Below are 27,351 nucleotides of genomic sequence, written 5' to 3'. Positions count from 1 at the left end.
TTTTTTTTTCATATACTAACTGACATGCCAGAGGCAAAACATGCCCCAGTCAAGGCCATCATAGGTGAAAAGAAAAATGTAAGAAAAAATGAACAAAGAAATCAATCAGCTCCACAGCTTCATGTGGCCCCTGACACTTAAAGGTAGGATTTTTACAAGAAGAGGGAAGATGAAAGAAGGATGAGAATTCCACAGCTTCACTTTTCAAAGAAAGAAGGTATTATCAAAGTGGTCAATCCTCGTGAGGATAGTCTTTGCACAGAAAAATAGTAAAGCAGCATCCATATACGTGTGAAGCCTGGCAGCATGGACACACGCAAATAGCTTATGAGAGCAATGGACAAAATAATGCCTTTAGAATAGGGAGAGGCAGCAACACTGAAGCAAACAAAACAGATGGTTGCAGAGAAGTGATGCATGGACAATTAATCTGATGGAGAACTGATTCCACTCATAAAAATAGGGAGGTCGACAAAGAACTACCTTATACTCCATACTTGGGCAAATAAAGCCCATGTACATGTGATACAGCTTCTAACAAGAAAATATGTATGGCACTTACCTATGTCACCCAAATTTTTGGGAAGCACATATTGTGATGCTGACTGTGTAAGATTTCAAAACAATGGAGGATGTGGTTATTCCCAACACATTTATGCTATCACAAGGTTAAACTGCAGTGTTTTGAAATTGAACAGTTGGAAATGAGTGACAATAAGAAAGAGATATAATGAAAAATTGTGTGTTGGTACCACTGAATGTAGCCAGATTACTGCTTACCCATTCTGAGATGCTGCACAGGTACAAACTGAGAAGAGAGATATGTTCAGCATGAGAAAGAGAATGAGTATTAAAATGAGGAGTAGAAGAAAGACAGGAAATGAGATGTGTAAAGTGGAATCATCTCCAGAAGAATGAAAAGTGTCAGAAGTTAATGATAGATTTATGGTGAGAAGGAGAGTTTGCAATAGAACAGAAATGTGAGGGGGCAGCACTAATGAGAGTTTAAGAGGGAGAAGTAGCTCCATCGACAACTACTTGCAGTAGATTGGCCATAGAAGATGCTATACATTAGGGATCAGAGAGAAGCTGAAAAAAAAAAGGTAGGAAAGTTTCCTGAGCAAAGATTTGTGCCACATCCTGTCAAATGCTTTGGAGATGTCAAGGGATATGATAAAAGTTTCAAGAAAATCCTCAAAAGAGGCGGAACTGAGGCAAGCTACAGAATGCGTGTTTTTCATACTGCAAAAGCCACTTTGGTGATAAAAAAAAAATGGAATCTTATTGTTTGAAAAAAAAAAGAGTTAAGGACCATTTCAAAGACTCTGGAGATAACAGAAATGGAAGCAATATGCTAACAAATGGAAAGGTTAGATTAGTTTTCTCTTTTACAGACAGGCTGCACCAAGGTAGGTATATATCCAAAAGGATGCCTGGGTTTTTAGACAGATAATATTCAAATGGAGGCCTTGAAAAGTAAAAAAATGTGGTAAATGTCTGGCTAATATCCATTCACCAAATCTTAACAATCATCTACAAAAGCACTTAAAACATGTTACACAAGGCCTTGGCCCTTAACCCCCTTCTTCCACACATTTATCAGCTGTAGAAATTTGTATACAGTGTTTATGGCACAAGTCTGGTCAATATCTCACTATTTGGTCAGATGTCATGAACACAGTCATTTAGTGGTATTTTAATGAACAACTTTGAATTCTAATGGTCCTAAATCAAGTATTATTGCCTTGTAGGTAGTATCTGTGGTATAAATTTGTTCTACACCCAAATATCTAAGCATGATAATGTCATGTACACACAAACATTCACTGCTAGTTTAAAAAAGAAGACCTTGTGATTCTGTCCTTTGACCCACCAACCATATAAATTTCATCATGTGAGAGCTTTATATGCAGCATCTGGGGTAAAGTTTGGTTCAACTGCAGTCATCAAGTCATGAGATATCATTTCCAAAAACATTTAGGAACAGTTCAGTTTCCAAGCCCTTATGGCCTCAACCCCTGAATCCCAACAATGAAAATTTCATCAGTTTTAACAACATGAATGAAAGTTTGATCCATATACTGACACAGCAGCATGACATATCAAATATATAAACCTAAACAGCATTTTAGTACATAAGACCTAGTGATCTTTTCCTTGAAACTTACTCAGGTGTAGGATATTTCATGCAGCATCTCTGATACAGGTGTGATCTAAGAGAATTTAGTCACACACACTTCACCCCTACAACTTTAAAAGATATGAGTGCAATTGTTGTGTTACAAGTTTGGTTCATAACTAATCACCTATTCATGTTACATCATGCACACAAGATTGAAAAGGACAGTGATATGCCTGAATATACACATCCATGTACTTCAGAATAGGGGACAAAATTTTAGCATCAATACATCCCAAAAAGGTAAGAATTTCAAATGATACCAACAACAACAGACATTACAAAAAGCATGCTCAAGTGTCCATTACAATCATATTCAAGCTCATACATACTAATTCTCATTTTTCAGAAAAATCTACACATAAAAAAAGACTGTTTACAATCAATCTAATCTCCCTGGCATCTCTGCCAGTTTTCCAAGCTCACTCACCTTCCTCTTCTTCACACATATGTCATTCCCTATTTTCTCAAATCCACCACAATCTTTCATATTTACCTCCACCAACAGCTGACCAAACATGCCAGCCACCATCAGGCTCAGTATGTTCACATCCTACAACTTCACCTACGCATTCCTCTCAGTTAGCATATAATCCATTGACTCCCAGGGATCCCCAACATCACTCACCCACGTATACTTATCAGTGTATCTTTTCTTGAGTAATGTATTCCCAACCATCATTCCTTTTTCACTAAACACCTCTACAAGCTCTTTCACAATTTTTATTTACACTAAGGACCTTATGCCCCATCATCATACTTCTATTTGCCACATCAACCAACCTTTCACTCATATCCCCTAAAGCAAAGATTTGATCCCCTGCATTAAGACTGCCAAAGCATCCACTCAACTCTTCCCAAAATGCATTCCTTTCTTCATAACTCTCACTACCCAGAGCAAATTTATGAACAATAGCCCACCTCTTATAGTCTAATTTCAATCTAATCCAAATACATTCTTTTCTGCTAGGCTGGGACAACAAAAGGAAACTTTCTGCGTAGTAAAATAGCATAGAAATGTGAAAAGTAACCATAGATGAAATTAGTGACTAATGATACTAACGAAATGCTAATATGGCTCCTCTCCTCTGACAGTCATTAACAGCATACTGAATCCTGTAATGATATGAGCAAAAAAGTTACTCATAATACTTACATTGTTCTGCATCCTACTATACTTTTGATGCAGTTCATCCTTTTCTTCAATGAGGGATTCATACCTGAAGCCCCGAATACGTTCCTCATATTTTGCAATGCTTTGCATTAACTGTTTCGCTTCAACTTCTTTGTCACGTATCTTCTTCTCATCCTCAAGACTACGTTTTCTTTCCTTAAGAAAAAATACATCATAAAGGCAATAACTTTGTGTACCTATATACTGTCTATCCCATATTTATCACATATGCAAGTTACGACCATCTGTGCATATGACAAAAAAAAACACAAATCAAAAACATATAAATATAAATATTAAGCTTCGTTGTACGTCCACCAGTACTAACAGCTATGTGCATAAGATAGTGACTGTCAGATGACATCCCAGCATTGTGTATGTCACAGCAATGTTCTCCGTTCTCATTCTCAGTTACCATTCGTAAATGCACATTATTCAAGTGAATCTAATAAATTTTCGTGCTGGGTGAAACCATTTTTGTATCAAACCCCAAAGAAGATGACAAGTAAGAGGAAAAACCCGTCACATGATTATCTGGCAAAAAGCCGAGGAAGACTTTTGATTTGGAATTGGAAATGAAGGTAATCATCCATTATGAAGGAGGAAAAAACTTTAATGTCACTGCACACAACCTACATTTGTCCCATCCGATGGTCTCCAAAATCTTAAAGGACAAAGAAAAAAATATGTGCAGTGAAAGGTTCGGCAAGTATGAAGTCTATGATAATAACAAAGCAATGACAAGGACCAATCCATGAAATGAAGAAGTTGTTGATGCTATGGATGGAAGATCAAAATAAAAAACACATAATGCTAAGCTTACTAACAATTTAGGCAAAGGTTAAAAGTCTTTTTGAGATGTACGTCGGGGATAGATAGTACTATGAATATTATCATCATCATGATTACTGTCAATATTACTACTACTATTAGTACTAGTAGTAAGAGAAGTATTCTTTCATACTTGTCCACCATCTCCTGCAATAGTGAGGATGCTGTGGATGGAAGATCAAAATAAAAAACACGTAATGCTAAACTTACTAACAATTTAGGCAAAGGTTAAAAGTCTTTTTGAGATGTACGTCGGGGATAGATAGTACTATGAATATTATCATCATCATGATTACTGTCAATATTACTACTACTATTATTATTAGTAGTAAGAGAAGTATTCTTTCATACTTGTCCACCATCTCCCGCAATGGTGAAGAAGTGCCCCCCCCCAAGGCCTCATTTGCTCAGATTCATTCTTTAGCCATCATGTATAATGCACAGAAATCACAGCTCCCATCCACGACAAGGCCTGACAGATCTTTCTGTGGTTTACACTGGCTGCTTCGTATCCCTTGGTTCCATCCACTGACAGTATTTTAACCCTTGTATATCACATCACTCAAATTCTCTTCATCCCATGCATATCATTATCTTTACTATATTTTTTCCTCTTTATACATATTCACCATTTCCCACACTAGCAAGGTAGTGCCAAGAACAGATGACCAAGTCTTAGAGGGAAAAGTCCTCACTTGACCCACCCCCACCCTGTTTCATCTTTAGGAAAAGTAAAACAGGAGGAAGGATTATCATTATAACTATTATTATCATTACTGCTATTATCATCATTAGCATCAATACTTTTCTCTAACATGTTTGAAATTTCCTATATGTGGAGTAGCTCAAGTCCACATTCTAACTGATATGTATTATGCTTAAAATTGCAGCCCACTATTCACAACCAGGCCCTAAAGACCTTTCTACAGTTTCCTTTAGCTACTTCATTAGCCCTGGTGCAGCCAACTGATGACATGCCATCCCTATAAACTACATTGTTACAATTCAATCTTTCCCCTGCAGGAATCATATCCACCTTCATGTTCAGACCCTGAGTCTTCAGAGCACATTTCATTCCATACTTCCAACCCTTCCTTGGTTTTCCTACTTTCTTTCTTCCTTCTACTTCTGACACCCTTAGTAATATTTCCTTACTCATCCTCTCCATATGATCAAACCAATTCATCACATAACTCTTCAGCTCTTTCATACACACTCCTCTTTTCACCATACCTCTCTCATACCCAACCATTTCTTATTCGATAAAGCTTCCTCACACCACACACCATCCGGAAACATTTCATCTCAAACTCATTCACCCTATCCATTACATTTCTGTCTTTGGTCCATGCCTCACATCCACAAAGCATCAACAGAACTACTATACTTTTAAACATATCCATCTTTGCCCTTATAAACAGCAACATCTGTTTCTACACATTTCTCAGAGTGCCTAAGACCTTTGCCCACTCATCCACTCTAGAGCTCACTTCAGCTCCCATGGTTCCATTCATTACCATATCCACTACCAAGTTCTATCCATTCACACTGAAACTACAAGTAATCTGTCTTTATTCATTGCTAAACCTAAAAACCTTGCTTTAATTCACAATTACTCTCAAATTTCTCCTTTCACACACTCTAACTCCAAAACCAGCAAGCATCAGCCACCACTGCTGTGCATCAGTATATAACAACTGACTCATCTCCACGGCTCCAACCCTAGCAGACTGCATATCTGCTCCTCTCCCCACGACCCTTGCATTCACCTACCTCATTACCCAATCCATAAGCAGATTAAACAGCTATGGTGGTATTACACACCCCTGCTGCAGACCCACCTTCATCTGGAACCACTCATCCTACTCTCTACCAACTGACTTCCCAAGCATTAGAAGCTCCATAAAAGGAGCCATCACATTTCCTTGATGGGTCAAGGTATATATTCATTAATCCTAACTAAAAATGAATACTTAAAGTACTAACTCTGTGATTTGTTATTTCTTTCTGCAGGCTGCGGTTCTTTTCTTCAAGAGACTTCTTGTGTGTCTCTAATGAAGCAACATTTTCCTGCAGAGATGTGACTCTCTCACGACTCTGCCTTAAACGGTTTTCCTCACCATCTGACACATAGGTAACTATGCTCTTGTGTAGATCATTCAGGGATTTATGTTTTTCACGAATCACATTCACCTGTAGGAAAAGAGACTTCAACAAAACAGCAATCAAACTTTCATTTTAAAGCTTACGTATAAAGGAAACTATGCCCGTGTAGGAAATTTAGGGATATTTGTAAAGAAAAAAATCAATCCAAAGCATATGTCTATGACAGCTTCCCACCTCAGACAACACACTGCAAATGTAAAACACTTCCAACATTATATCTATTTGCTTTTCTACCAGTTCTCTGTTTCCCATCACTGTAAAGTCACACTAGGAAAATATGACTGATCCCACAAGCAACAATCCTCTCTTAGCACCTTCCTCTGCTCCTAATCAAGAAAAGTATTATCATATGAGAGAATGATCCTCCTGCCCCGTTAATTGCTTCTTTGATACAAAGTTAGATTATGGGTAGTTTTCCTTCTCCCTAATCGCAGGGGATAAGATTTAATCATATAAGAAGAACAATTACTCTATACAGCATAAACTTCCCCAAGATGAAAATTAACGTTCTACCTATCAATCTCATATCATTACTCCATTCACAATTTCATAGGGTGGATCAGGTGCTTACAGCCTCTGTAACAAAAATTCACACATATCCTCAACCTATGCCTAACGTGTTATTGTGAAAACATAATTTCCACCCTTCCAAATGTGATTTATACTTTTTCACTTACACTACACTAATTTGTCAATTAAGACAAGTCTCCATTCACACCACTTCCAGACGTAAAATGTCATAATATCTGATCCCTAATCACTCTTCTTACATTTGAAATACCCCTAGCCCTAACCAGTTTTCTCACTTTATCTTACCTCTATTTCCTTAATCTATATAATCTTTGGTATCACAACCATATGTTATCATTGGGATAAGTCCTTATTGCAAGCTTCTTGAACACTAAACTATGCTATTTCCATTCATGAGGGCTTTCACTGCATCCTCAATACTTCTGTTAAAAGACTGCACTTCCAACTTCATCTTTCCCAAATCATCCTTACTAAATGAAAATTACTCTGGAGTAATACCTTCAATTATTATACCTTAGCATATTCAACTACTGATGCCCTAGAATTCAATGTTATCTTATTTAGAGTCACTACAGACAAGTCCTGAACAGGAAACAAATTCAAATTCTCTGGCCATTGGAGGTCAAAGGAAAAGAATAAGTAATGAAAATCAGAGGTACAAATCAACAATACTACAGAGCAATGATGCACACAAATAAGTGATGTGGATTAGTTAGGGATGGAGCATTGGGTGGCTGCAGTTCCACATCTATGATGTCATAGGCCTTTGTGGGTTAAAGTATGGATTCAAATCTCTAGGAACAAGGATTAGCCAGTATCATATATCATGGAGCCTCCTAAGTGTGTAATCCATTAGTTTGGGGTTTAAATCGTGTATTCAACCTCTGTGGAGGTGGTGTTTTCAGTAATGCTCATCAGGATAAATCCACAGTTAAAGTAAAACATTTTAAACAAGAGAGATGGCAGTGCTTCAATAAGTTTGTAGCACTTTTGATAAAAGTAAACTGGGTAAAGACTCCTTAGGTAGTTATTCTACCCTTAATCTTTAAAATCAACCTTCACACTGCAGCCCACATCAATTGATGTGCTCTTATAGAACAGTCCACATCAAATGATGTGTTAACTTTTCCTGCCACTGTTTAAATATCCAATTGATTTAGCATACCACCAATAGCCTCCAGAAGTCTTTTCCATCACCAGGAAGGTGTGGACAAAGATTGTTCTTTCCTTGGTACCCATAAAACCACAATTATGAGTGTGAGGCTGTTGCCCTGTAGGTCAAGAGTATGGAAACCCCACAGAGTGCATGAAGATCGTTGGATTACCTAACTTATTAGGAGGAACACACCGTATACATCAGTTTTTCTGGGACATGAAGAAGAATAACATGAAAAATGTGAAAAAATGTTGCTTGGTCATTTTTGTGGAATATACATAACATAGCTGAAATCAGGATGTATAAATGCAATAAAGATGAAGTTATTTTGTTATTCAAATATAAACAATAAGAGCAGTAATATCTAGTTCTCAATGATCTGAAATTATAAAATGAAAATGTTGGAAGTTCATACCTTAGTGTTTTGAGCTTCTATCCATGACTCCTTTTCTTGAGTAATTTTGGTTTTCTTACTGGTTTCATCTATAATCTGAAACTTGTATGGTGCTACCTCTGCCTGTGCTTGATCACGCTCTTCTTCAAGATGACTGCGATCTTGTTCTAATTTTACAATCTCCTCCTTTAATTTTTCTGTTTCCTGAAGTTTTGTTTTCAGCTGTAAAATGAAAAACATTTAAATCTCGAGTTGATAAACTGATTCAAACACTGATATAATTTTTTTAAAATTATCAACACAAGACTTGAAAAAGCAGATAACATAAGTGCTGTTGAGAGTTTAATAACTTAAAAAGACAATCAACTCACATTTAATTCTTGTTGAGAAAGCCTTAACTTTCTATCTTTAAGGCCTTGGAGTCGATCCTTATGTTCTTGCAACTGCTCTTGAAGTTCTTCTACTTTGTTCTGAGACTTTCGCAAGTCATCTTCCAACTCATTTTGCCGAACTATTGCCTCGTCCATGCTCATTCCAATATCTGTTAAGAGAAAACAGCTTTAAAAGATGAAGACAGTAACATTTTATCATCATAATAAAGATAAATATCAAACACAATGGCAATGTAAAGTACAATCTATCCACCTATCTATATATTTGATGCATGTTCTCTCCATCAACTCCCTCAGTGGGGTGGTCATGGCAAAGTCTCCATAACTGGTGAACTAAACAGGCCACTGACAGAGAGCAACTTTAGTGCAGTATAAGGAACTTAACAATAAAAACAATATTCCTCAAGCATACATTCTTGTAAAAGAATGTATGCTTAAGGAGGTTCACACCTGAGCTTCCTAAAGTTGATTGAAGGTCATCGATATGGTCCTTGAGTTGCTTGATTTTCTTCAAGTGATTGTCTATGGTAATGACATCACCCTGAATCAATCTTGCAGTCTCCTCATCAGCTTGAGTAATCTCCAGCATCTCAGTCTTTCCTTCTAAATCTGCATTAACCTTCTCCAATTCCTTAGTTTCACTGTCCATTTGGTTTCTGTTAAGGTACATTCATATCTTAGCTTTCTCTGAAACCTAAACAAGTGGCTGAGATTCTCATGAACAAGAAATTCACTCCCTGGATTGATTATGACTAAAGTGATGAACAGCCACCTACTTTCAAAATGATTCCAAAACATACAGTTCCAATACATACAAAGTGAACTCACTGAATTCTATCAAGCTCAACACGCGCTTGATTGGCTTGCTCACGTTGGGGCTTAAGTTGTACCATCTGGTCATAGATTTTTTCCTGCTCATCAAGTTTCTCCTTCACAAGTTTTAATTTTCCTGGAACACTGCTTACCTTAGTCTCCAACTGTCAAAGAAATAAAAATACATGGACAACTTTGAGCACTTCAGCAAAAATTATGATAACTGTTGACGATAAAGGTATTCACAATGGCAAACACATTGGGCAAAATACAAACTATGTCCAATGCACTAAGCACTAATAGCGAGCATTTACCTTGTTCAAAATGTGTTTAATCCATACTATATCCTACACATACCTGAACTTAATCTAATGTATGTATGACTCACGGTGAGGTGCCTGAGGATTGGCGGAATGCGTGCATAGTGCCATTGTACAAAGGCAAAGGGGATAAGAGTGAGTGCTCAAATTACAGAGGTATAAGTTTGTTGAGTATTCCTGGTAAATTATATGGGAGGGTATTGATTGAGAGGGTGAAGGCATGTACAGAGCATCAGATTGGGGAAGAGCAGTGTGGTTTCAGAAGTGGTAGAGGATGTGTGGATCAGGTGTTTGCTTTGAAGAATGTATGTGAGAAATACTTAGAAAAGCAAATGGATTTGTATGTAGCATTTATGGATCTGGAGAAGGCATATGATAGAGTTGATAGAGATGCTCTGTGGAAGGTATTAAGAATATATGGTGTGGGAGGCAAGTTGTTAGAAGCAGTGAAAAGTTTTTATCGAGGATGTAAGGCATGTGTACGTGTAGGAAGAGAGGAAAGTGATTGGTTCTCAGTGAATGTAGGTTTGCGGCAGGGGTGTGTGATGTCTCCATGGTTGTTTAATTTGTTTATGGATGGGGTTGTTAGGGAGGTGAATGCAAGAGTTTTGGAAAGAGGGGCAAGTATTAAGTCTGTTGGGGATGAGAGAGCTTGGGAAGTGAGTCAGTTGTTGTTCGCTGATGATACAGCGCTGGTGGCTGATTCATGTGAGAAACTGCAGAAGCTGGTGACTGAGTTTGGTAAAGTGTGTGAAAGAAGAAAGTTAAGAGTAAATGTGAATAAGAGCAAGGTTATTAGGTACAGTAGGGTTGAGGGTCAAGTCAATTGGGAGGTGAGTTTGAATGGAGAAAAACTGGAGGAAGTGAAGTGTTTTAGATATCTGGGAGTGGATCTGGCAGCGGATGGAACCATGGAAGCGGAAGTGGATCATAGGGTGGGGGAGGGGGCGAAAATTCTGGGAGCCTTGAAGAATGTGTGGAAGTCAAGAACATTATCTCGGAAAGCAAAAATGGGTATGTTTGAAGGAATAGTGGTTCCAACAATGTTGTATGGTTGCGAGGCGTGGGCTATGGATAGAGTTGTGCGCAGGAGGATGGATGTGCTGGAAATGAGATGTTTGAGGACAATGTGTGGTGTGAGGTGGTTTGATCGAGTAAGTAACGTAAGGGTAAGAGAGATGTGTGGAAATAAAAAGAGCGTGGTTGAGAGAGCAGAAGAGGGTGTTTTGAAATGGTTTGGGCACATGGAGAGAATGAGTGAGGAAAGATTGACCAAGAGGATATATGTGTCGGAGGTGGAGGGAACGAGGAGAAGAGGGAGACCAAATTGGAGGTGGAAAGATGGAGTGAAAAAGATTTTGTGTGATCGGGGCCTGAACATGCAGGAGGGTGAAAGGAGGGCAAGGAATAGAGTGAATTGGAGTGATGTGGTATACCAGGGTTGATGTGCTGTCAGTGGATTGAATCAGGGCATGTGAAGCGTCTGGGGTAAACCATGGAAAGCTGTGTAGGTATGTATATTTGCGTGCGTGGACGTATGTATATACATGTGTATGGGGGTGGGTTGGGCCATTTCTTTCGTCTGTTTCCTTGCGCTACCTCGCAAACGCGGGAGACAGCGGCAAAAAAAAAAAAAAAAAAGAAAAAAAAAAAAAAAACCTGAACTTGGATCTGTGGCCTTTTCTGAACCTTCAAAGATTATACCAAAATCAAGTTTTGCAACTCTTCACCTCTCTATCAAGCTGTTTGAGGTACAGTCAACAGGCCCATATACCACTACAACTTTAAACAATGTAGCAAACTTTTGTAGATTTTCATCTAACGAATTCTTGAATTTTTCCATAATCTGATTTATATTTCTTATATTTGTAGGCAAAATGAAAAATAAGAGGATCCTATATCTTAACACTACTCTCTCTTACTGTACTTCCTGTATCACTTTCACTAGCGTTATCTTGCAGTCTACTAGATCTGTCATTTCTGAAAAGCCATAAACTACATGTAGACTAGAGACTGGGCCTTCCAGATGATGTAAAGACACACACATGGATTTCCACCAATAACATGAAAAACCAACCTCTTCTATCAGCTGATTAACTTCATCTTTGGTTGAAAAGTCTCTGTGACATAAGGGACAGCAGTCTCGTTGCCTTAATTTCTCTGTAAAACGGTTCAAAACTGTAATGGAGCTTGACAAGTCCCCTCGTTCACGCTGAAATGTAATAAATAATAATTACACCATCTAAACTATAAACAAATGTATAAGAGCACTTCATAAACAAATCAATGAGGAGTATATCTTCTTATAGTGGCCAACATGGAAGAGGCAATGCAAGCTCCAGTCATAGCCATCTCAGATGAAAGATAAGAAAATGTGTATGATAGAAAGAGAACAGAAGGATTAATATGAGCTTCCTCAGTGTTGGCAGACCAAACTCAAAAATGAAAAAAATTATAAGGAAAACAGTTAATAAAAAGAGATTTCTAAAGATTTGCTGTGTGAGGGAAAAAGCTATCATAACAGTCAATCCTCATGTGATTGGTTCCTACAGAGAAGATATGAAAGACATCTACAAGATGCATGTCACAGGTCCAAATCTTTGAGGTTTGGGAACTGCACAGAAAACAGTAACAGCTTTTAGAAACTTGAGCCATTTTGTAAGGAATCTTAAATGCAAAGGCATTACAATTTTGGATGTTTCTGGACTATAGGTGCATGGACTTTACATCTCTCTAAAACAGTTTGGAAATATGGAGAGAATGAGTGAGCAGAGGTCAATAAAGAGGACATATTTGGAAGAAGTGGAGGAGACAAACTGAAGGGGAAGTCAAACTAGAGTTGGATGAATACAATCAAAAAGATTTCAAGTGCTCAGTGCCTGAACATGCTGAAAAGTGAAAGATTTGCAAGGGATACAGTGACTGGAATGATGTGGGATACAAAGGATGACATGCAGTCAATGAACTGCACCAGGGCAAACGAAGTAGCCAGGGAAAACCATGGAAAGGTATGTGAGGCTTGGTTGAGGAAACAGAGCTGTAATTTTGATGCATTACACATGAAAGCTAGAGAATGAATGTCAGCAAATGAGGCCTTTCTGTATCTGTTCCTCGCTAAAAAGGGAAATGGCAAATAAGTATGAACAGAAAGAAAAGAATCTTTTATTTGTATATTCACTGACCCTTTGGCAGCATAGTTTCATCCAGGAACTCCAAATTGAGTGTAAAACAAAAGAATTAAAATTATTTTCACTTATGAAATGGTAGACTTGCATTCAAAAGTAACAGAAAATACAAAGATCATATTGCAGAAGAACCCTTACAATTCAGACCAATTTTCCAAATTGTGGAATAAACAAGAGGACAGTACACTATCACACATGCATGAAACTCTGTGGTGTAGCAGTTGAATTTACTGACCATCAAGCGTAGATGTGATGCCTGGGATCAAAACTGCATAGGTTCAAACACTAGTTGATCAATGGGTAACTGGCAAAGGCTAGTGCGTGTATGTGTATGTGTGTGCGTGTGTGCATACACTCAGAGGTGTAAGACATGGTACATATTTACAAGGTTAAAAAGAAGGGGCAACACAGGTATAAGACTCTCTCCATATACATTCACACATATTTTAATCACAAATAGTAAACACACACACACACACACACAAAAAAAAATCTAAATTCACTTTTTCATACATAATCGCTATTTCCTGCATTAGCAAGGTAGCGCCAGGAAACAGACGAAAAATGGCCCATCCGCTCATAAACCCACATATATAAAAATTTACTATTACGGAAAAAAGTATTATCAACTCAAATAGGCAACAAGCAAATAATGTAAGAAAAATAATTGAATTTGACTAAAAACAAAGAAAAAGTTCTTAAATTCATATGGATAATGCATGTGGATATTACCTTTATCTTCCCGCCCCAGAAGCCCCTTCCATGGACTGGTTATAGTATTCAGAAAGGCAGTCAAATCCAATGGGAAAGACCATAGTGTAAAGGTCAAATCCAATGGGAAAGACCATAGTGTAAAGGTCTGAAGGTGTTAAGGGGTTATATATCTAGCTGATTTATTTTACCATCAGTAGCCTACAAAGTTCTCTTCCCCTCATGTATTACTTTCCAGAAGAAGAAAGAGAGGAAAGAGCAAAATGAGGTTTTCACTGATGATACCTTGCTCATACAGAAAATGGAGACCACATATGAAAAGGTCCATGGGACCTGGTTATGGACAGGGAGCTGTGGTTTTAGAACACTGTACATAACAGGTAGAACAAATGCGAGTAAATGTAGCCTTTCTTCATCTGTTCCTGGTGCTACCTCACTAATGCAGGAAATGGCAATCAAGTATAGGAAAAAACATTCTTCACTACCAACACAGTGCATATTTGTAAGGGTACAGCATGAAATTTAGTTTAAACTAAAGAAAATAATTATCAATATTTTATACTTAATCGCTGTTTCCTCAGGGATGAACAAAAAGTTCATAAATAAAACAGCATTATTTCATACTCCCTTTTCAATTCATAGTCAATATATAGGTCAAATTCTTTTCTCCCCTATCTCTTGAAATAAACTAAAAATTCATAAACAAAGCAACATTCAACTATCTCATCAATTCTTATATACCTTCTTTGAAGTTAAAAAGATACGAATTCATTACACTTACAGTTAAATCTTCCTTAGATCTTTTTGATTTGTCCAAGGCTTTATCCAGATCTATTCCAAGGCATGTGCTGTCAATTTTCCTCTCCAAATCTGAAAAAAATAAAATCTATATATTCTAACCAGACTGTACAAGTAAAATTAAGGTTGACTACTCTTCAGACTACTTCTCAAGTTCAACCAGGCTTTTCTCCACACCATTATTTTCCTTTTTTCTTTGGAAAGGGGGGGGGGGACAATATCCTCTCTTACTCCTGATCATATAGTTCAATATGAATCAGCAATTATAAAAAGGCATTTCCTATAATAAATGCTGTCAAACCCAAAAAATTATGTTTCCAGTCTCTGTATGCACATTGCAACATCATTCCCAATCAAGTCTACCTATCTGTTTAACTATCTCTGATGCCTGTCCATTTTGGGAACTCCCTCAGAAGGGTGGCCACAGCAAAAGTCTCCATAACTGGTGAACTCCAGAACCACTTCATAATCTTTAGTGTCTCAACCTTAAAAGGTCACTGACAAGGGGCAACTCTAGCTCAGTGTTTTTAGAGGCTCCTACCTAATGTTCCTAACAACTACTTCTACCTAATGTGTCTACCTACTGTTCCTGCTTAATGTTCAAGTCACCTTAAATAAAACTCATAACTCTTAAACTTACAGCACAGCTGTTGTATAGTGCACTGCTCCTTGGATCTAATGGAGTTATACATGATGGTATGATGAGCATTAAATTACATTAATGCTCAAGTTTACTGGCTCCTTAGCAACCTCTCTGATGCTTTATGCAAAACATTTACGGTAAGGGTATGCATTAACTGACCTTTGATATCTTTCTCTTTTTTCTCCATCTGCTGCTTATGTCCCCTGATGCTGGTATCAAGCTGTGCTTTTCTAGTGTTCAGAGCATCAATGTTGTGGCGAAGATCTGATATGTGGCTCATCTGTATGGGAAAATATGCAAAAGATGTATATCATACTCAATAAAGACCAAGAAAATCAAATATGGACAACAATGTTATGTACACAAGAAGTGACCTTAAAGACAGACACAAAAGGAAAAGGCATGAGACAAAAAAGGAAATAGTAAATGTAGAACAGGAGGGAAAAAAGAGGATTACTCAAAATCAAGAGGATGAGACAAAGAGGAAGATGGAAAAGAAAAATGGAAGTGAAAGAAGAGGAAGAACACACAAAATGCAGATAAAACTGCGAAAGGAGAGCAAGAAAAAGAAGAGGAAAAAACAGAAGTGGATAAAAAGAAAAAGAGGAAAGAAAGAGGACATGGACAACAGAGAGAATGAAAGGGAATAAATGGATAAGGAGAAGAAAAGAATTAAGAGCAGAAGCAGATGTAGGGATAGTATCTGAAGAAAATGGGATAACAGATGATGAGAGGCAGAAAATGAAAAAGATAAACAAAAATAAAGGAAGGAGAGACAGGGGTAATAAAGAAGTGGATATTCTTTTCTTTCTTTCTTTCAAACTATTCGCCATTTCCCGCATTAGCGAGGTAGCGTTAAGAACAGAGGACTGGGCCTTTGAGGGAATATCCTCACCTGGCCCCCTTCTCTGTTCCTTCTTTTTGAAAAAAAAAGAGAGGGGAGGATTTCCAGCCCCCCCACTCCCTCCCCTTTTAGTCGCCTTCTACGACACGCAGGGAATACATGGGAAGAATTCTTTCTCCCCTATCCCCAGGGATAAGAAGTGGATATATAATTAGGTATTAAAAAAAGAAAAAACATTAGACAGTGGAAGGAAAAAGAATAGATAAGGCGGGGAAAGGTAGAGGAGAGACAAAGTGAGTCTGAAGAGAAAGGGAAAAGGGTTTATGGAATATAAAAAAGGTAAGACAAGGGAGCAAATGGGAACTTCAGTGAAGGGCACAAATGGGGAGGTGATAACAAGTAGTGATGATGTGAGAAGATGGAGTGAGTATTTTGAAGGTTTGTTGAATGTGTTTGATGATAGAGTGGCAGATATAGGGTGTTTTGGTCGAGGTGGTGTGCAAAGTGAGAGGGTTAGGGAAAATGATTTGGTAAACAGAGAGGAGGCAGTAAAAGCTTTGCGGAAGATGAAAGCCGGCAAGGCAGCAGGTTTGGATGGTACTGCAGTGGAATTTATTAAAAAAGGGGGTGACTGTATTATTGACTGGTTGGTAAGGTTATTTAATGTATGTATGACTCATGGTGAGGTGCCTGAGGATTGGCGGAATGCGTGCATAGTGCCATTGTACAAAGGCAAAGGGGATAAGAGTGAGTGCTCAAATTACAGAGGTATAAGTTTGTTGAGTATTCCTGGTAAATTATATGGGAGGGTATTGATTGAGAGGGTGAAGGCATGTACAGAGCATCAGATTGGGGAAGAGCAGTGTGGTTTCAGAAGTGGTAGAGGATGTGTGGATCAGGTGTTTGCTTAGAAGAATGTATGTGAGAAATACTTAGAAAAGCAAATGGATTTGTATGTAGCATTTATGGATCTGGAGAAGGCATATGATAGAGTTGATAGAGATGCTCTGTGGAAGGTATTAAGAATATATGGTGTGGGAGGCAAGTTGTTAGAAGCAGTGAAAAGTTTTTATCGAGGATGTAAGGCATGTGTACGTGTAGGAAGAGAGGAAAGTGATTGGTTCTCGGTGAATGTAGGTTTGCGGCAGGGGTGTGTGATGTCTCCATGGTTGTTTAATTTGTTTATGGATGGGGTTGTTAGGGAGGTGAATGCTAGAGTTTTGGAAAGAGGGGCAAGTATGAAGTCTGTTGTGGATGAGAGAGCTTGGGAAGTGAGTCAGTTGTTGTTCGCTGATGATACAGCGCTGGTGGCTGATTCATGTGAGAAACTGCAGAAGCTGGTGACTGAGTTTGGTAAAGTGTGTGAAAGAAGAAAGTTAAGAGTAAATGTGAATAAGAGCAAGGTTATTAGGTACAGTAGGGTTGAGGGTCAAGTCAATTGGGAGGTAAGTTTGAATGGAGAAAAACTGGAGGAAGTAAATTGTTTTAGATATCTGGGAGTGGATCTGGCAGCGGATGGAACCATGGAAGCGGAAGTGGATCATAGGGTGGGGGAGGGGGCGAAAATTCTGGGAGCCTTGAAGAATGTGTGGAAGTCAAGAACATTATCTCGGAAAGCAAAAATGGGTATGTTTGAAGGAATAGTGGTTCCAACAATGTTGTATGGTTGCGAGGCGTGGGCTATGGATAGAGTTGTGCGCAGGAGGGTGGATGTGCTGGAAATGAGGTGTTTGAGGACAATGTGTGGTGTGAGGTGGTTTGATCGAGTAAGTAACGTAAGGGTAAGAGAGATGTGTGGAAATAAAAAGAGCATGGTTGAGAGAGCAGAAGAGGGTGTTTTGAAATGGTTTGGGCACATGGAGAGAATGAGTGAGGAAAGATTGACCAAGAGGATATATGTGTCAGAGGTGGAGGGAACGAGGAGAAGTGGGAGACCAAATTGGAGGTGGAAAGATGGAGTGAAAAAGATTTTGTGCGATCGGGGCCTGAACATGCAGGAGGGTGAAAGGAGGGCAAGGGATAGAGTGAATTGGATCGATGTGGTATACCGGGGTTGACGTGCTGTCAGTGGATTGAAATCTAAAGCTCAATATTCAAGCACTTACCAAACGAGTTGTACAAGCATCAACTCTATGTTTTACATTGTCATCAGGAATCTCTCCAAGGAGGTGCTCCAGTTCATCTGCATGTTTACGCTTCCTGTGAAATATGAAACAAAATAAGTGTATAATTGTGAGGCATGGGTACCAAGGGTAAACAACAGTTGTGAATGGCTTGTTAAAAGAGTTGTGTGTTGAATAAGGACCAGTGAATGGGAATACCTGGTTTAAAAAAAGGGACATGCATAATCATATGTGGGTGTGTAGGGAAAATGGTGAGTCAGCATTATTACATTATATGCTACCTGACAGAAATTCTAGTGAGACTCGTGAATGAAAATGTGCTGAGGTGGTGGTATGTCTGATCATTTTTTGGAGAAGGCATGGATGAAAATTTGTAGAAGCTTAAGTAAAAAAAAAAATGAAATAGGTAGAATGATAACAAAAGTCAGTAAGCATGAAAAAGATGCATGTGTGAAGAGACATCTGGGGACATAAGAAGGAGAATGGCAAAAGAAGAGAGTAAATAAAACCAGGGAAGTGAGTGAAGAATGGTAGGTACTTAGGAAAGAAGAGCTTAAATATACAAGAAATTGTGTGGCATGTGGAAAATGGGATGCGAGAATGTAAGGAAGGGCAGTGAGAGGTGGGATGAGGAAATTAATTTGTAAATTAAAGAGAAAAGCGAGGTGTATGGGCATTACCTGCATGGTTGTGAATGGCCACCCACTTGAGTGAGTTCCACAAAGAAACAGGCATTAAAGATATCGATAGATAGATTGTGAATGACTAGATGTACAAAAGGAAGAAGCAGAAGGTTAAGCTAGTGCAGTGGTCTAAAAAGAGGGCAAATGAGAGATGGAGATCAGGAATGTTATTAGAAAGAAAAGAGCTGAAGAACATGTTTCAAAGGATAAGGTGGCACATACTGCATATTTAGGGCATGGAAGTAAGCAGTGAAAGAGTGAAAAACTTGTGGTATGAGCTATTGAGAGAACAAAAGAGGTGGCAAAAGTCTTGCATATGAAAAAGTGTGGCAAAGCAGCTTGAGCAAATGGCATTATGGGTGAATTTCTCAAGAAAGGGGGTCACAGTGTTGTTGACTGGTTCATTAGGATTATGATGTATATATGGTTTCAAGTGAGGTGCCATTGGACAGATGGAATTCCTGTCTTGTGCCTTTGTATACAGATAAAGGGAACAAAAGTGAATGCTTGAGCTATCTCTATTAATACTTCCCACTTTATCATTCAAATAATTTCAAACATTTTAATTTCCATCAACTAAATGACAAATCTCTATAAACTTATTCAAAAATTATGCTTTTTCTAACCCAATTGCAAAGAACTTTGCAGATATAAACTGCATCTAATTTTCTACCTCTCACTTCTTTTTTTTTTTTTTTTTCAAACTATTCGCCATTTCCCGCGTTAGCGAGGTAGCGTTAAGAACAGAGAACTGGGCCACTGAGGGAATATCCTCACCTGGCCCCCTTCTCTGTTCCTTCTTTTGGAAAATTAAAAAAAAATTGAGAGGGGAGGATTTCCAGCCCCCCACTCCCTCCCCTTTTAGTCGCCTTCTATGACACGCAGGGAATACGTGGGAAGTATTCTTTCTCCCCTATCCCCAGGGATATATGTATTACACCTGACAACTAAAGAATGAACGTGAGCAAATGTGGCCTTTCTCCATCTGTTCTTAGAACTACCTTGCTCAAGTGGGAAATGTGATCAAGTATGAAAAAAAGTAAGATTAAACTTATCATGGTCGTATGCCATCAGTTTCCACTTTCCCTTAATGTGAATGGCTACATCATCCTCTCTATAAACCTCATTCCTTACATTCAGAAGTGAAAAACATCTTTTGGTGAATAAAGTCTTTAAGTCTATTCCTGGTAAAATCATCATACAATTCTATGTCCCTTTCTTCCAAACATATCATTCAATTTCCTTTCATATGAAAAAATAATTATTCTTCATATATAAAAACAGAAAACAGACTTGAAAACTGGTTAGCAATTTAAATCAGTGTTTAAAAAAATTGCAATCATGGAATCAATCAATATCAAATAGTTCCTGACGTTTCTCATCCTTTAAAAGATTACCCCATTTGATAATTTGCAATTAAGTATTCAGAAAAAGCTATTTCTCTATTCAACTGGAACTCACAAGTATTCAACTTTATTTTCCAGTTCTTTTCTGTCCTTTACATGTATGTCATACTGGGAGCGAGCTTCAGCTTGACGATTCATCTTTGCCACAACACGTTTGATTTCATCTACACTGAGCTCTATTTCACGTCTTGTTTTCTTGCCAACGTCAATATCCTCCAGCACCTGAAAAAATATATCAAATTAAATCATGAGGTTCTTCAACATTTATAATATTTCTTTCATCTACATCTTGGAATTCCATACCAAATTTCCTTCATGTATATTAATGAGAATTGGGCACACTACTAATATGTCTAATAAATCTGTCTGTTATGTACAAATTCTGCTTTATCTAATCACTGTCAAACTGTATGTTCCCCATTAACTGCTTCATGGACTTGACTATCAAAATTTTTTTTTTGCAGCCTTAACCACTTCATTTCAGAATTTAAAACAATGTTTTATTCCAGTTACAGTATTAACATCAGCAACATTCAGACATTCTTAGTCTTTATGTTAATCATTTTTGTGTCAGTGCCTCAATCAAAATGTACTGATCAGGTTAACATTCACTATTCTCTTTCCATCATTTATGCCAAGCTTCTTGGAATGGCCTCTGGTCACTGTGGTACTGCATTTCTTGAAGAATTTTTCATTGTGCATTCATGCATAAGTGTGTGAATTCATGACAGAAAACTATTAAAACAATTCTCTATGAACTAACTGTATAAACCTGGTGCAGCTAATGGTTCAACCAAGTGATTTACCTTTTTTACATCAAATTTTTCTTCTTCTGCAGTGACAGTTTGCTCAACTTGTTTAAGCTCTTCTTTAATCTCATCTAGATTAGCAACTGAAAGGTCACTCTCATTACGCATGAGGGTCTGCTTGATTTGTCTAATCTTCCTTGTTATGTCCTCTAACTGTTTCCCCTTGCTTTTAATTTCATGGTCCAAAGCAGCTTCTCGAGACCTAGAATGACACAAGCAAGTAAAACTGGTATTAAACATCTAAACTGAAAACCATGTCAAAACACACAATGAAAAAAAATCTTTTTTTTACAATGACCAGCGATAATATGCTTAAGATTAGGTCCAGTTTAATTAATTAGAAAAAAATTATCTCAAAGAGTGCACTGCAAATTATTCTACTAATCAAACAATTTCTCACTCCTCAGTGAAAAGGTGGCCCCTAACAATTCATGTTTTTATCTATAATGGGAAATGTACATTTAGTCACCAGTCAGAGATGAGACTTGAGGGATGTTACATCAAAAGTGACATCTGCAGCTTTTGGACAACATGCTTCATTGGTAAAATATGTTCAGATGCACATTCAACTATGTCTGCTGATGATGGCTTTTAATCAAAGGCTGACTTTAAACTAAGAAACTGTACTTGAAACATAAAGGCTAACTTTTAACTAAGAAACTATAGTTGAAACAGCTTTCATAATAAAAATTACTCCCAGTATTAATGATACAATATCTAAGACAAGAGGCAGCATCATCAACTGGATAAAAAGTTCAGATGTATATATCCACATCCAGGCCCCACAGACCTTTCCATGGTTTACCCCAGATGTTTCACATGCCCTGGTTCAGTCCACTGACAGCACATCGACTCCGGTATACCACATTGTTCCAATTCACTCTATTCCTTGCATGTCTCTCACCCTCCTGTATGTTCAGGCCCCGATCACTCAAAATCTTTTTCACTCCATCCTTCCACCTCCAGTTTGGTCTCCCTCTTCTCCTTGTTCCTTCCACCTCTGACACACATATCCTCTTTGTCAATCTTTCCTCGCTCATTCTCTCGATATGTCCAAACCATTTCAACACTCCCTCTCCTGCTCTCACAATCACACTTTTTATTTCCACACATCTCTCTTACCATTTCATTACTTACTCGATCAAACCACCTCACACCACACCTTGTCCTCAAACATTTCACTTCCAAAACATCCACCCTCCTCCGTACAACCCTATCTATAGCCCGTGCCTCACAGCCATTTAACATTGTTGGAACTACTATTACTTCAAGCATACCCATTTTTGCTCACCTAGATAACGTTCTCTCCTTCCACACATTCTTCTTCGCTCCCAAAACTTTCACCCCCTTTCCACCTCATCAGAGTTCCAATGGTTCAGCAAGAACATAGCGTTTTAGCTGGAGGTGGACTGCATCTTGGGATATCATGTAATGGATAATAATGAAGCAGAAAATTCTTAAAGCAACTAATATACACAGACAACATGCACTAAAAAATACTGATACAGTTTAAGACAGCGAGCTGCAAATGTTACAGTTAAGCTGTTAATATATTAGGGAGGTATATTACCAGTACAACCTCCCTGATGTTCCCATCCACTACTTCTATCAAATGCTTTTATCATACTGCTAAAATGCAGGCTAGAGCATTGCACTCACCGAAGGACAATCTTGAGTCATGAAGAATGAATTGTGTCAGTTAAATTTTGTACAGTGTCAATCGTCACAAAGAGAGATTGCATCTTTGTGGGCAGAATGCCAGCAGTCCATGTGTGGGTGAGGTATAAAGAAAAGACAGCTACCTGGGTTGAGGGAGTGTAACTTACAGCCACTTGAAGTGTTGGCTCACTATGCAGCTGTCACTAACCCTCCTGACACCCAGGCAGGTAGTACCAGTAATAAACCTCCCTGGCTGGTGACTGTCTAACAACTGCAGCTTCACAATTAGTAATTACAATTACCATTTATGCTCAGCTGACTGCAGGCTGTATGTGCTAGTTTACCTTGGGGGTACCAGGAGGATAACTCCCTCCTGCAAAAAATCTTCAATAAATATTTTTCTGGACCCAATACTGAAAACTGAACTAGCTGCCATTTACTTTCAGCAGCACAAATGTAAAAAAAAAAAAAAAAAAAAAAAAAAAAAAAAAAATATCTTAGGTTAAGGTGTGTGTGTGATATTCACAAAAACCTTCACAAATATTTTAATGAACATTTCAATAACCAGAATGAATAATCATACATACCGGAGACTATCAACATCTGCCTGAATCTTAGTTTCTTGTTCTTCAAACTCTTCCTTCTTTTTCAAAGTAGCTTTACGTTCCTCCTCAACTACATTTAACAGCTTGAGTAACGCTGATTCAGCTTGCTCATCCTTAAAATCATCTACTCCCATAAATTCTGAAAATATCAATTATCCACTTAATTCCTCTTCCTTGAGCCTGTGGCGCTGATTCTAAAAGCCACTAATCAAAATTTAAAATAAGTACCCATTTTTGTGCCTTACCACAGCATTTTGTTCTAAAGCTAATATATCAGCATCAACTTTTTACCCACTTGACAAGGATGATAGAGATGTTTTATGGGAAGAATTTCTATTGTATGGTGAGGAAGTAACATAATTGAAGCAGTCAGTTTTTCTCATGTGAGTAAGGCATGTGTATGAGTAGAAAAGACAAAGGTGAAGATGTGTCTGTGGCAGGGGTTTGTGATGTCATACTACTGGATTGGGGTAATGAGGGATGTAAATGCAAGTCTTTAAAAGGCAAGTCTACAGTCTGTTGGGGAAGAGAGAAGGCCTTGGAGGTGAGTCAGTTATTGCTTGCTGTTAACACAGCTCGGTGGCATACACTGCAGAAGCTGGTTTCTGAGTAAGGAAAAGAATGTAAGGGTAGAAAGCTGAGTCAATGTGAATAAATGTAAGGTTATTAGGTTTAGAAGTGAAGAGAAACAGGTCGGTACGAGTTTTGGTTTGAATGGAGAAAATCTGGAGAAATTAGAGAGCTATAGACACCAAAGAGATTGCAATGGATGGAACCATGGGAGCTGAAATGAGGTAAAGCACTTGAGGGGGATAAGCTCTTGGGTGCCTTGTATGGATGAAGTCTTTTTCTGTTAACAGCTTTTCTAGATATCACAATGAATTTCATAACATCTTCCCCATTTCATCTCCTTGGTGGTGGAGCTATTATGTCTTTCACAGTGAAAATACTTTTGAACTTGTTATTGAATTCCTTAAACATCCTTACATCAACCTCTCTCCAAATCCCGTATCCTGATTAGTCGCTCCTTTAATTTATGGAAATGTTTTTCATTTTCTTATGCCTTGTCCATAATGTTCTTTTCTATGTTTCTTTCTTCCTCTTTTCTCATTCTTTGCCCTCTTATACCTTGCAACTGCTGGCTCACTAGAGTGCCATTGGTATCTTCACCACCAGACATCTCTAAGCTCCTTTGCTTTTTGACATCTTTTATAAAAACACTCTTTTATCTTTAACCAATTCCTCTGTACTAAAAGCTTGAGGTACCTATGACTTACTAAAGTGTAAATTTCACAGAAACTCTCATCTCAAAGCCCTGGTTCCTAGCTACTAAACTGCATTTCCCAATCTACATTAACACAGAAACTACAAGGGTTTGTGAAGTTTTCACGATTATATCTCGTCTGTTTGTTATCTCAGTTCAACTCCACTTCATTGATGAGCATTACTGGATCACTCTAAAAGGGGTCACAACACAAGTGAAAAACCCCTCTTAGATGAGACTATTTCACTGTCAAAGGATGGGATGGAGTCCAATCTCGAAAAACTACTCACACCAAAATAGTTAATCCTTTTATTGTAGTACTTAAAAGCTGTAAAAGCACTGTAACAGGGGTCAGGGCGTTATGTGCATACAACTTCTGATATCACCAACGCAAATCTTCAATTCATGCCCAGTGCGCTGAAGTGAAACATGGACTTCACAAATATGAAGTGCTTCTTACTTTTCCACATCAGGAGGTTTCAGGGGGGAATGAGTTTGGATGGCAAGAATACATGATGTGTGAAGTAAATGGTTAAGCATTCAAACTGTTGGATGAGGAAAAGTGGCAACAGCCAAGATGAAAAGTAATATGTGTACAGATTGAGGAAAAAGAGGCAGAGCTTGGAAAAATTAAGATTTAGGAAGTTTCTTAAGAAAGTTTAAGAAAACTTAAAGCTTATGAAAGAAGGGAAATCACACTATTTGGATAGAAAAACTCGTTCTTTCATCAAATGGTGATGAATTGGAAGAGAGAGTAAAGAATATAAATTCCTGAACAAAGAAGTCAGAAGAATGGTACATATAGGTTTCAAAAAGAAAATCAAATGAATATTACATCAGAAAAAATGATAATCATCAGAGAACAAAATGTTCTTAATGAAGGTACAGAAAAGGAGAGAGGTATGTCTATGAAGCAAAGTGTATCAGACAAGTTTGGGAAAATGCTGCTAACAAAGGATGAAGTTTGTAAAACAATGAGTATCATAAAGAACGACTTGGAAATGGACTGAGGTAACTTAAATAGAGAATAGAAGGCCTCTTGATCTGTTTTAATTATAGTTGTCTAATTCTAATTCAAAGTATGATAGACAGCTGAGTCATATGAAATAGCAGGAAGGCTCCATTTCAGCCCTCAACATTCTAAAAAAAATGAGAAAGTAATGCAAGCATGGAAATTTATATGAAATATAATGGAAAGGCTAGTTCTTACTGTCAAAGCTATACAACTACAGTGAAATGAATGATATACACTGCAGTGTGCTATGCTATGCAATGGCATGGTTTCAGTTATATGAGTTACTTATACATGTCCATCTAATCAAAGTTTACCATACCTTGGAATGTATATTCTTCAACTATTCCATTCAACATGGCACTTCTTTTTTGTATCTCATTCTTGTGTCTATTATGAGCAGCTTCTAACTCCCCCTGTTGCCTTACAGCTTTTGAAACCTCTCCCTGCTTTTGCTGCACCCCCCTCTCTGCTTCATACATCTGAGATTCCACCTGATGAGTAAATTTACATTAATGTCTAAGTTAATAATAACTGCAACTGTATTTGGACGGGATCAGCATGGTAACTGCAACTGTGCCTAGACTGGTTGCTTCTTCCTGTCCCCATTTAAATTTGAAAATGTGTTTTTTGGTAAGCAGAGATGTCTTATGTTAAATGCAACTATAATCAGCATTGGGAAAAATCCAACTGCGCAAGTTCCACAATAAAGACAATGAAAACATACTCCTTAATTGCCCTGTGCTCTCCCAAAATAATCACACACACATCACCAAAATTGTATGATCCATTATCCTGCCTGCTGGATGTAATGGCTTTCTGTATTGCAGGGACCCCAATGATGAGATTTCTAGAGCAGAAAGGTAAAGTTAAAATACCCCTGGGGAAGAAGGAGAATGAATCCTGCCTATATACTTCTTGCATGACAAAGGAGACTCAGAAAGTAGTGTGTGAGCACTCGCAAATGGGGTTATTACTATTGGATGGATAAAACTGTATTAATACAAAGGTAAGGAAACTAAACATGAGTCAATCTATCTCTGTATAAAAAACAATAAGAATATTTCACAGAAAATATAATTTTTTTTTTTTTTTTTTTTTTTTATACTTTGTCGCTGTCTCCCGCGTTTGCGAGGTAGCGCAAGGAAACAGACGAAAGAAATGGCCCAACCCCCATACACACGTACATACACACGTCCACACACGCAAATATACATACCTACACAGCTTTCCATGGTTTACCCCAGACGCTTCACATGCCTTGATTCAATCCACTGACAGCACGTCAACCCCTGTATACCACATCGCTCCAATTCACTCTATTTCTTGCCCTCCTTTCACCCTCCTGCATGTTCAGGCCCCGATCACACAAAATCTTTTTCACTCCATCTTTCCACCTCCAATTTGGTCTCCCTCTTCTCCTCGTTCCCTCCACCTCCGACACATATATCCTCTTGGTCAATCTTTCCTCACTCATTCTCTCCATGTGCCCAAATCATTTCAAAACACCCTCTTCTGCTCTCTCAACCACGCTCTTTTTATTTCCACACATCTCTCTTACCCTTACGTTACTTACTCGATCAAACCACCTCACACCACACATTGTCCTCAAACATCTCATTTCCAGCACATCCATCCTCCTGCGCACAACTC

At 38.1% G+C, this 27,351-nt stretch overlaps 1 protein-coding gene across 1 annotated transcript in view; it reads right to left on the bottom strand.

Moving 5' to 3' along the window:
• Window positions 1-27,351, bottom strand: part of LOC139754248 (DNA repair protein RAD50-like) — a 54,705-nt gene that overhangs the window by 13,609 nt on the left and 13,745 nt on the right. Inside the window, exons 9-22 of the mRNA XM_071671578.1 lie at window positions 26,021-26,192; window positions 23,405-23,561; window positions 21,156-21,360; window positions 20,405-20,571; window positions 18,243-18,336; window positions 15,453-15,573; window positions 14,634-14,722; window positions 12,034-12,168; window positions 9,652-9,800; window positions 9,274-9,479; window positions 8,803-8,972; window positions 8,453-8,653; window positions 6,171-6,377; window positions 3,336-3,509 (exon numbers count right to left, since the gene is read on the bottom strand). Coding sequence (XP_071527679.1) covers window positions 3,336-3,509; window positions 6,171-6,377; window positions 8,453-8,653; window positions 8,803-8,972; window positions 9,274-9,479; window positions 9,652-9,800; window positions 12,034-12,168; window positions 14,634-14,722; window positions 15,453-15,573; window positions 18,243-18,336; window positions 20,405-20,571; window positions 21,156-21,360; window positions 23,405-23,561; window positions 26,021-26,192 — 2,247 coding nt within the window. The remainder of the gene's footprint in view (window positions 1-3,335; window positions 3,510-6,170; window positions 6,378-8,452; window positions 8,654-8,802; window positions 8,973-9,273; window positions 9,480-9,651; window positions 9,801-12,033; window positions 12,169-14,633; window positions 14,723-15,452; window positions 15,574-18,242; window positions 18,337-20,404; window positions 20,572-21,155; window positions 21,361-23,404; window positions 23,562-26,020; window positions 26,193-27,351) is intronic.

This window comes from Panulirus ornatus, chromosome 16 (assembly GCF_036320965.1).
Source record: "Panulirus ornatus isolate Po-2019 chromosome 16, ASM3632096v1, whole genome shotgun sequence".
NCBI lineage: Eukaryota > Metazoa > Arthropoda > Malacostraca > Decapoda > Palinuridae > Panulirus > Panulirus ornatus.
The sequence above is the reverse complement of the archived record's forward strand: the minus strand, read 5'-3'. Positions and strand labels throughout refer to the sequence as shown.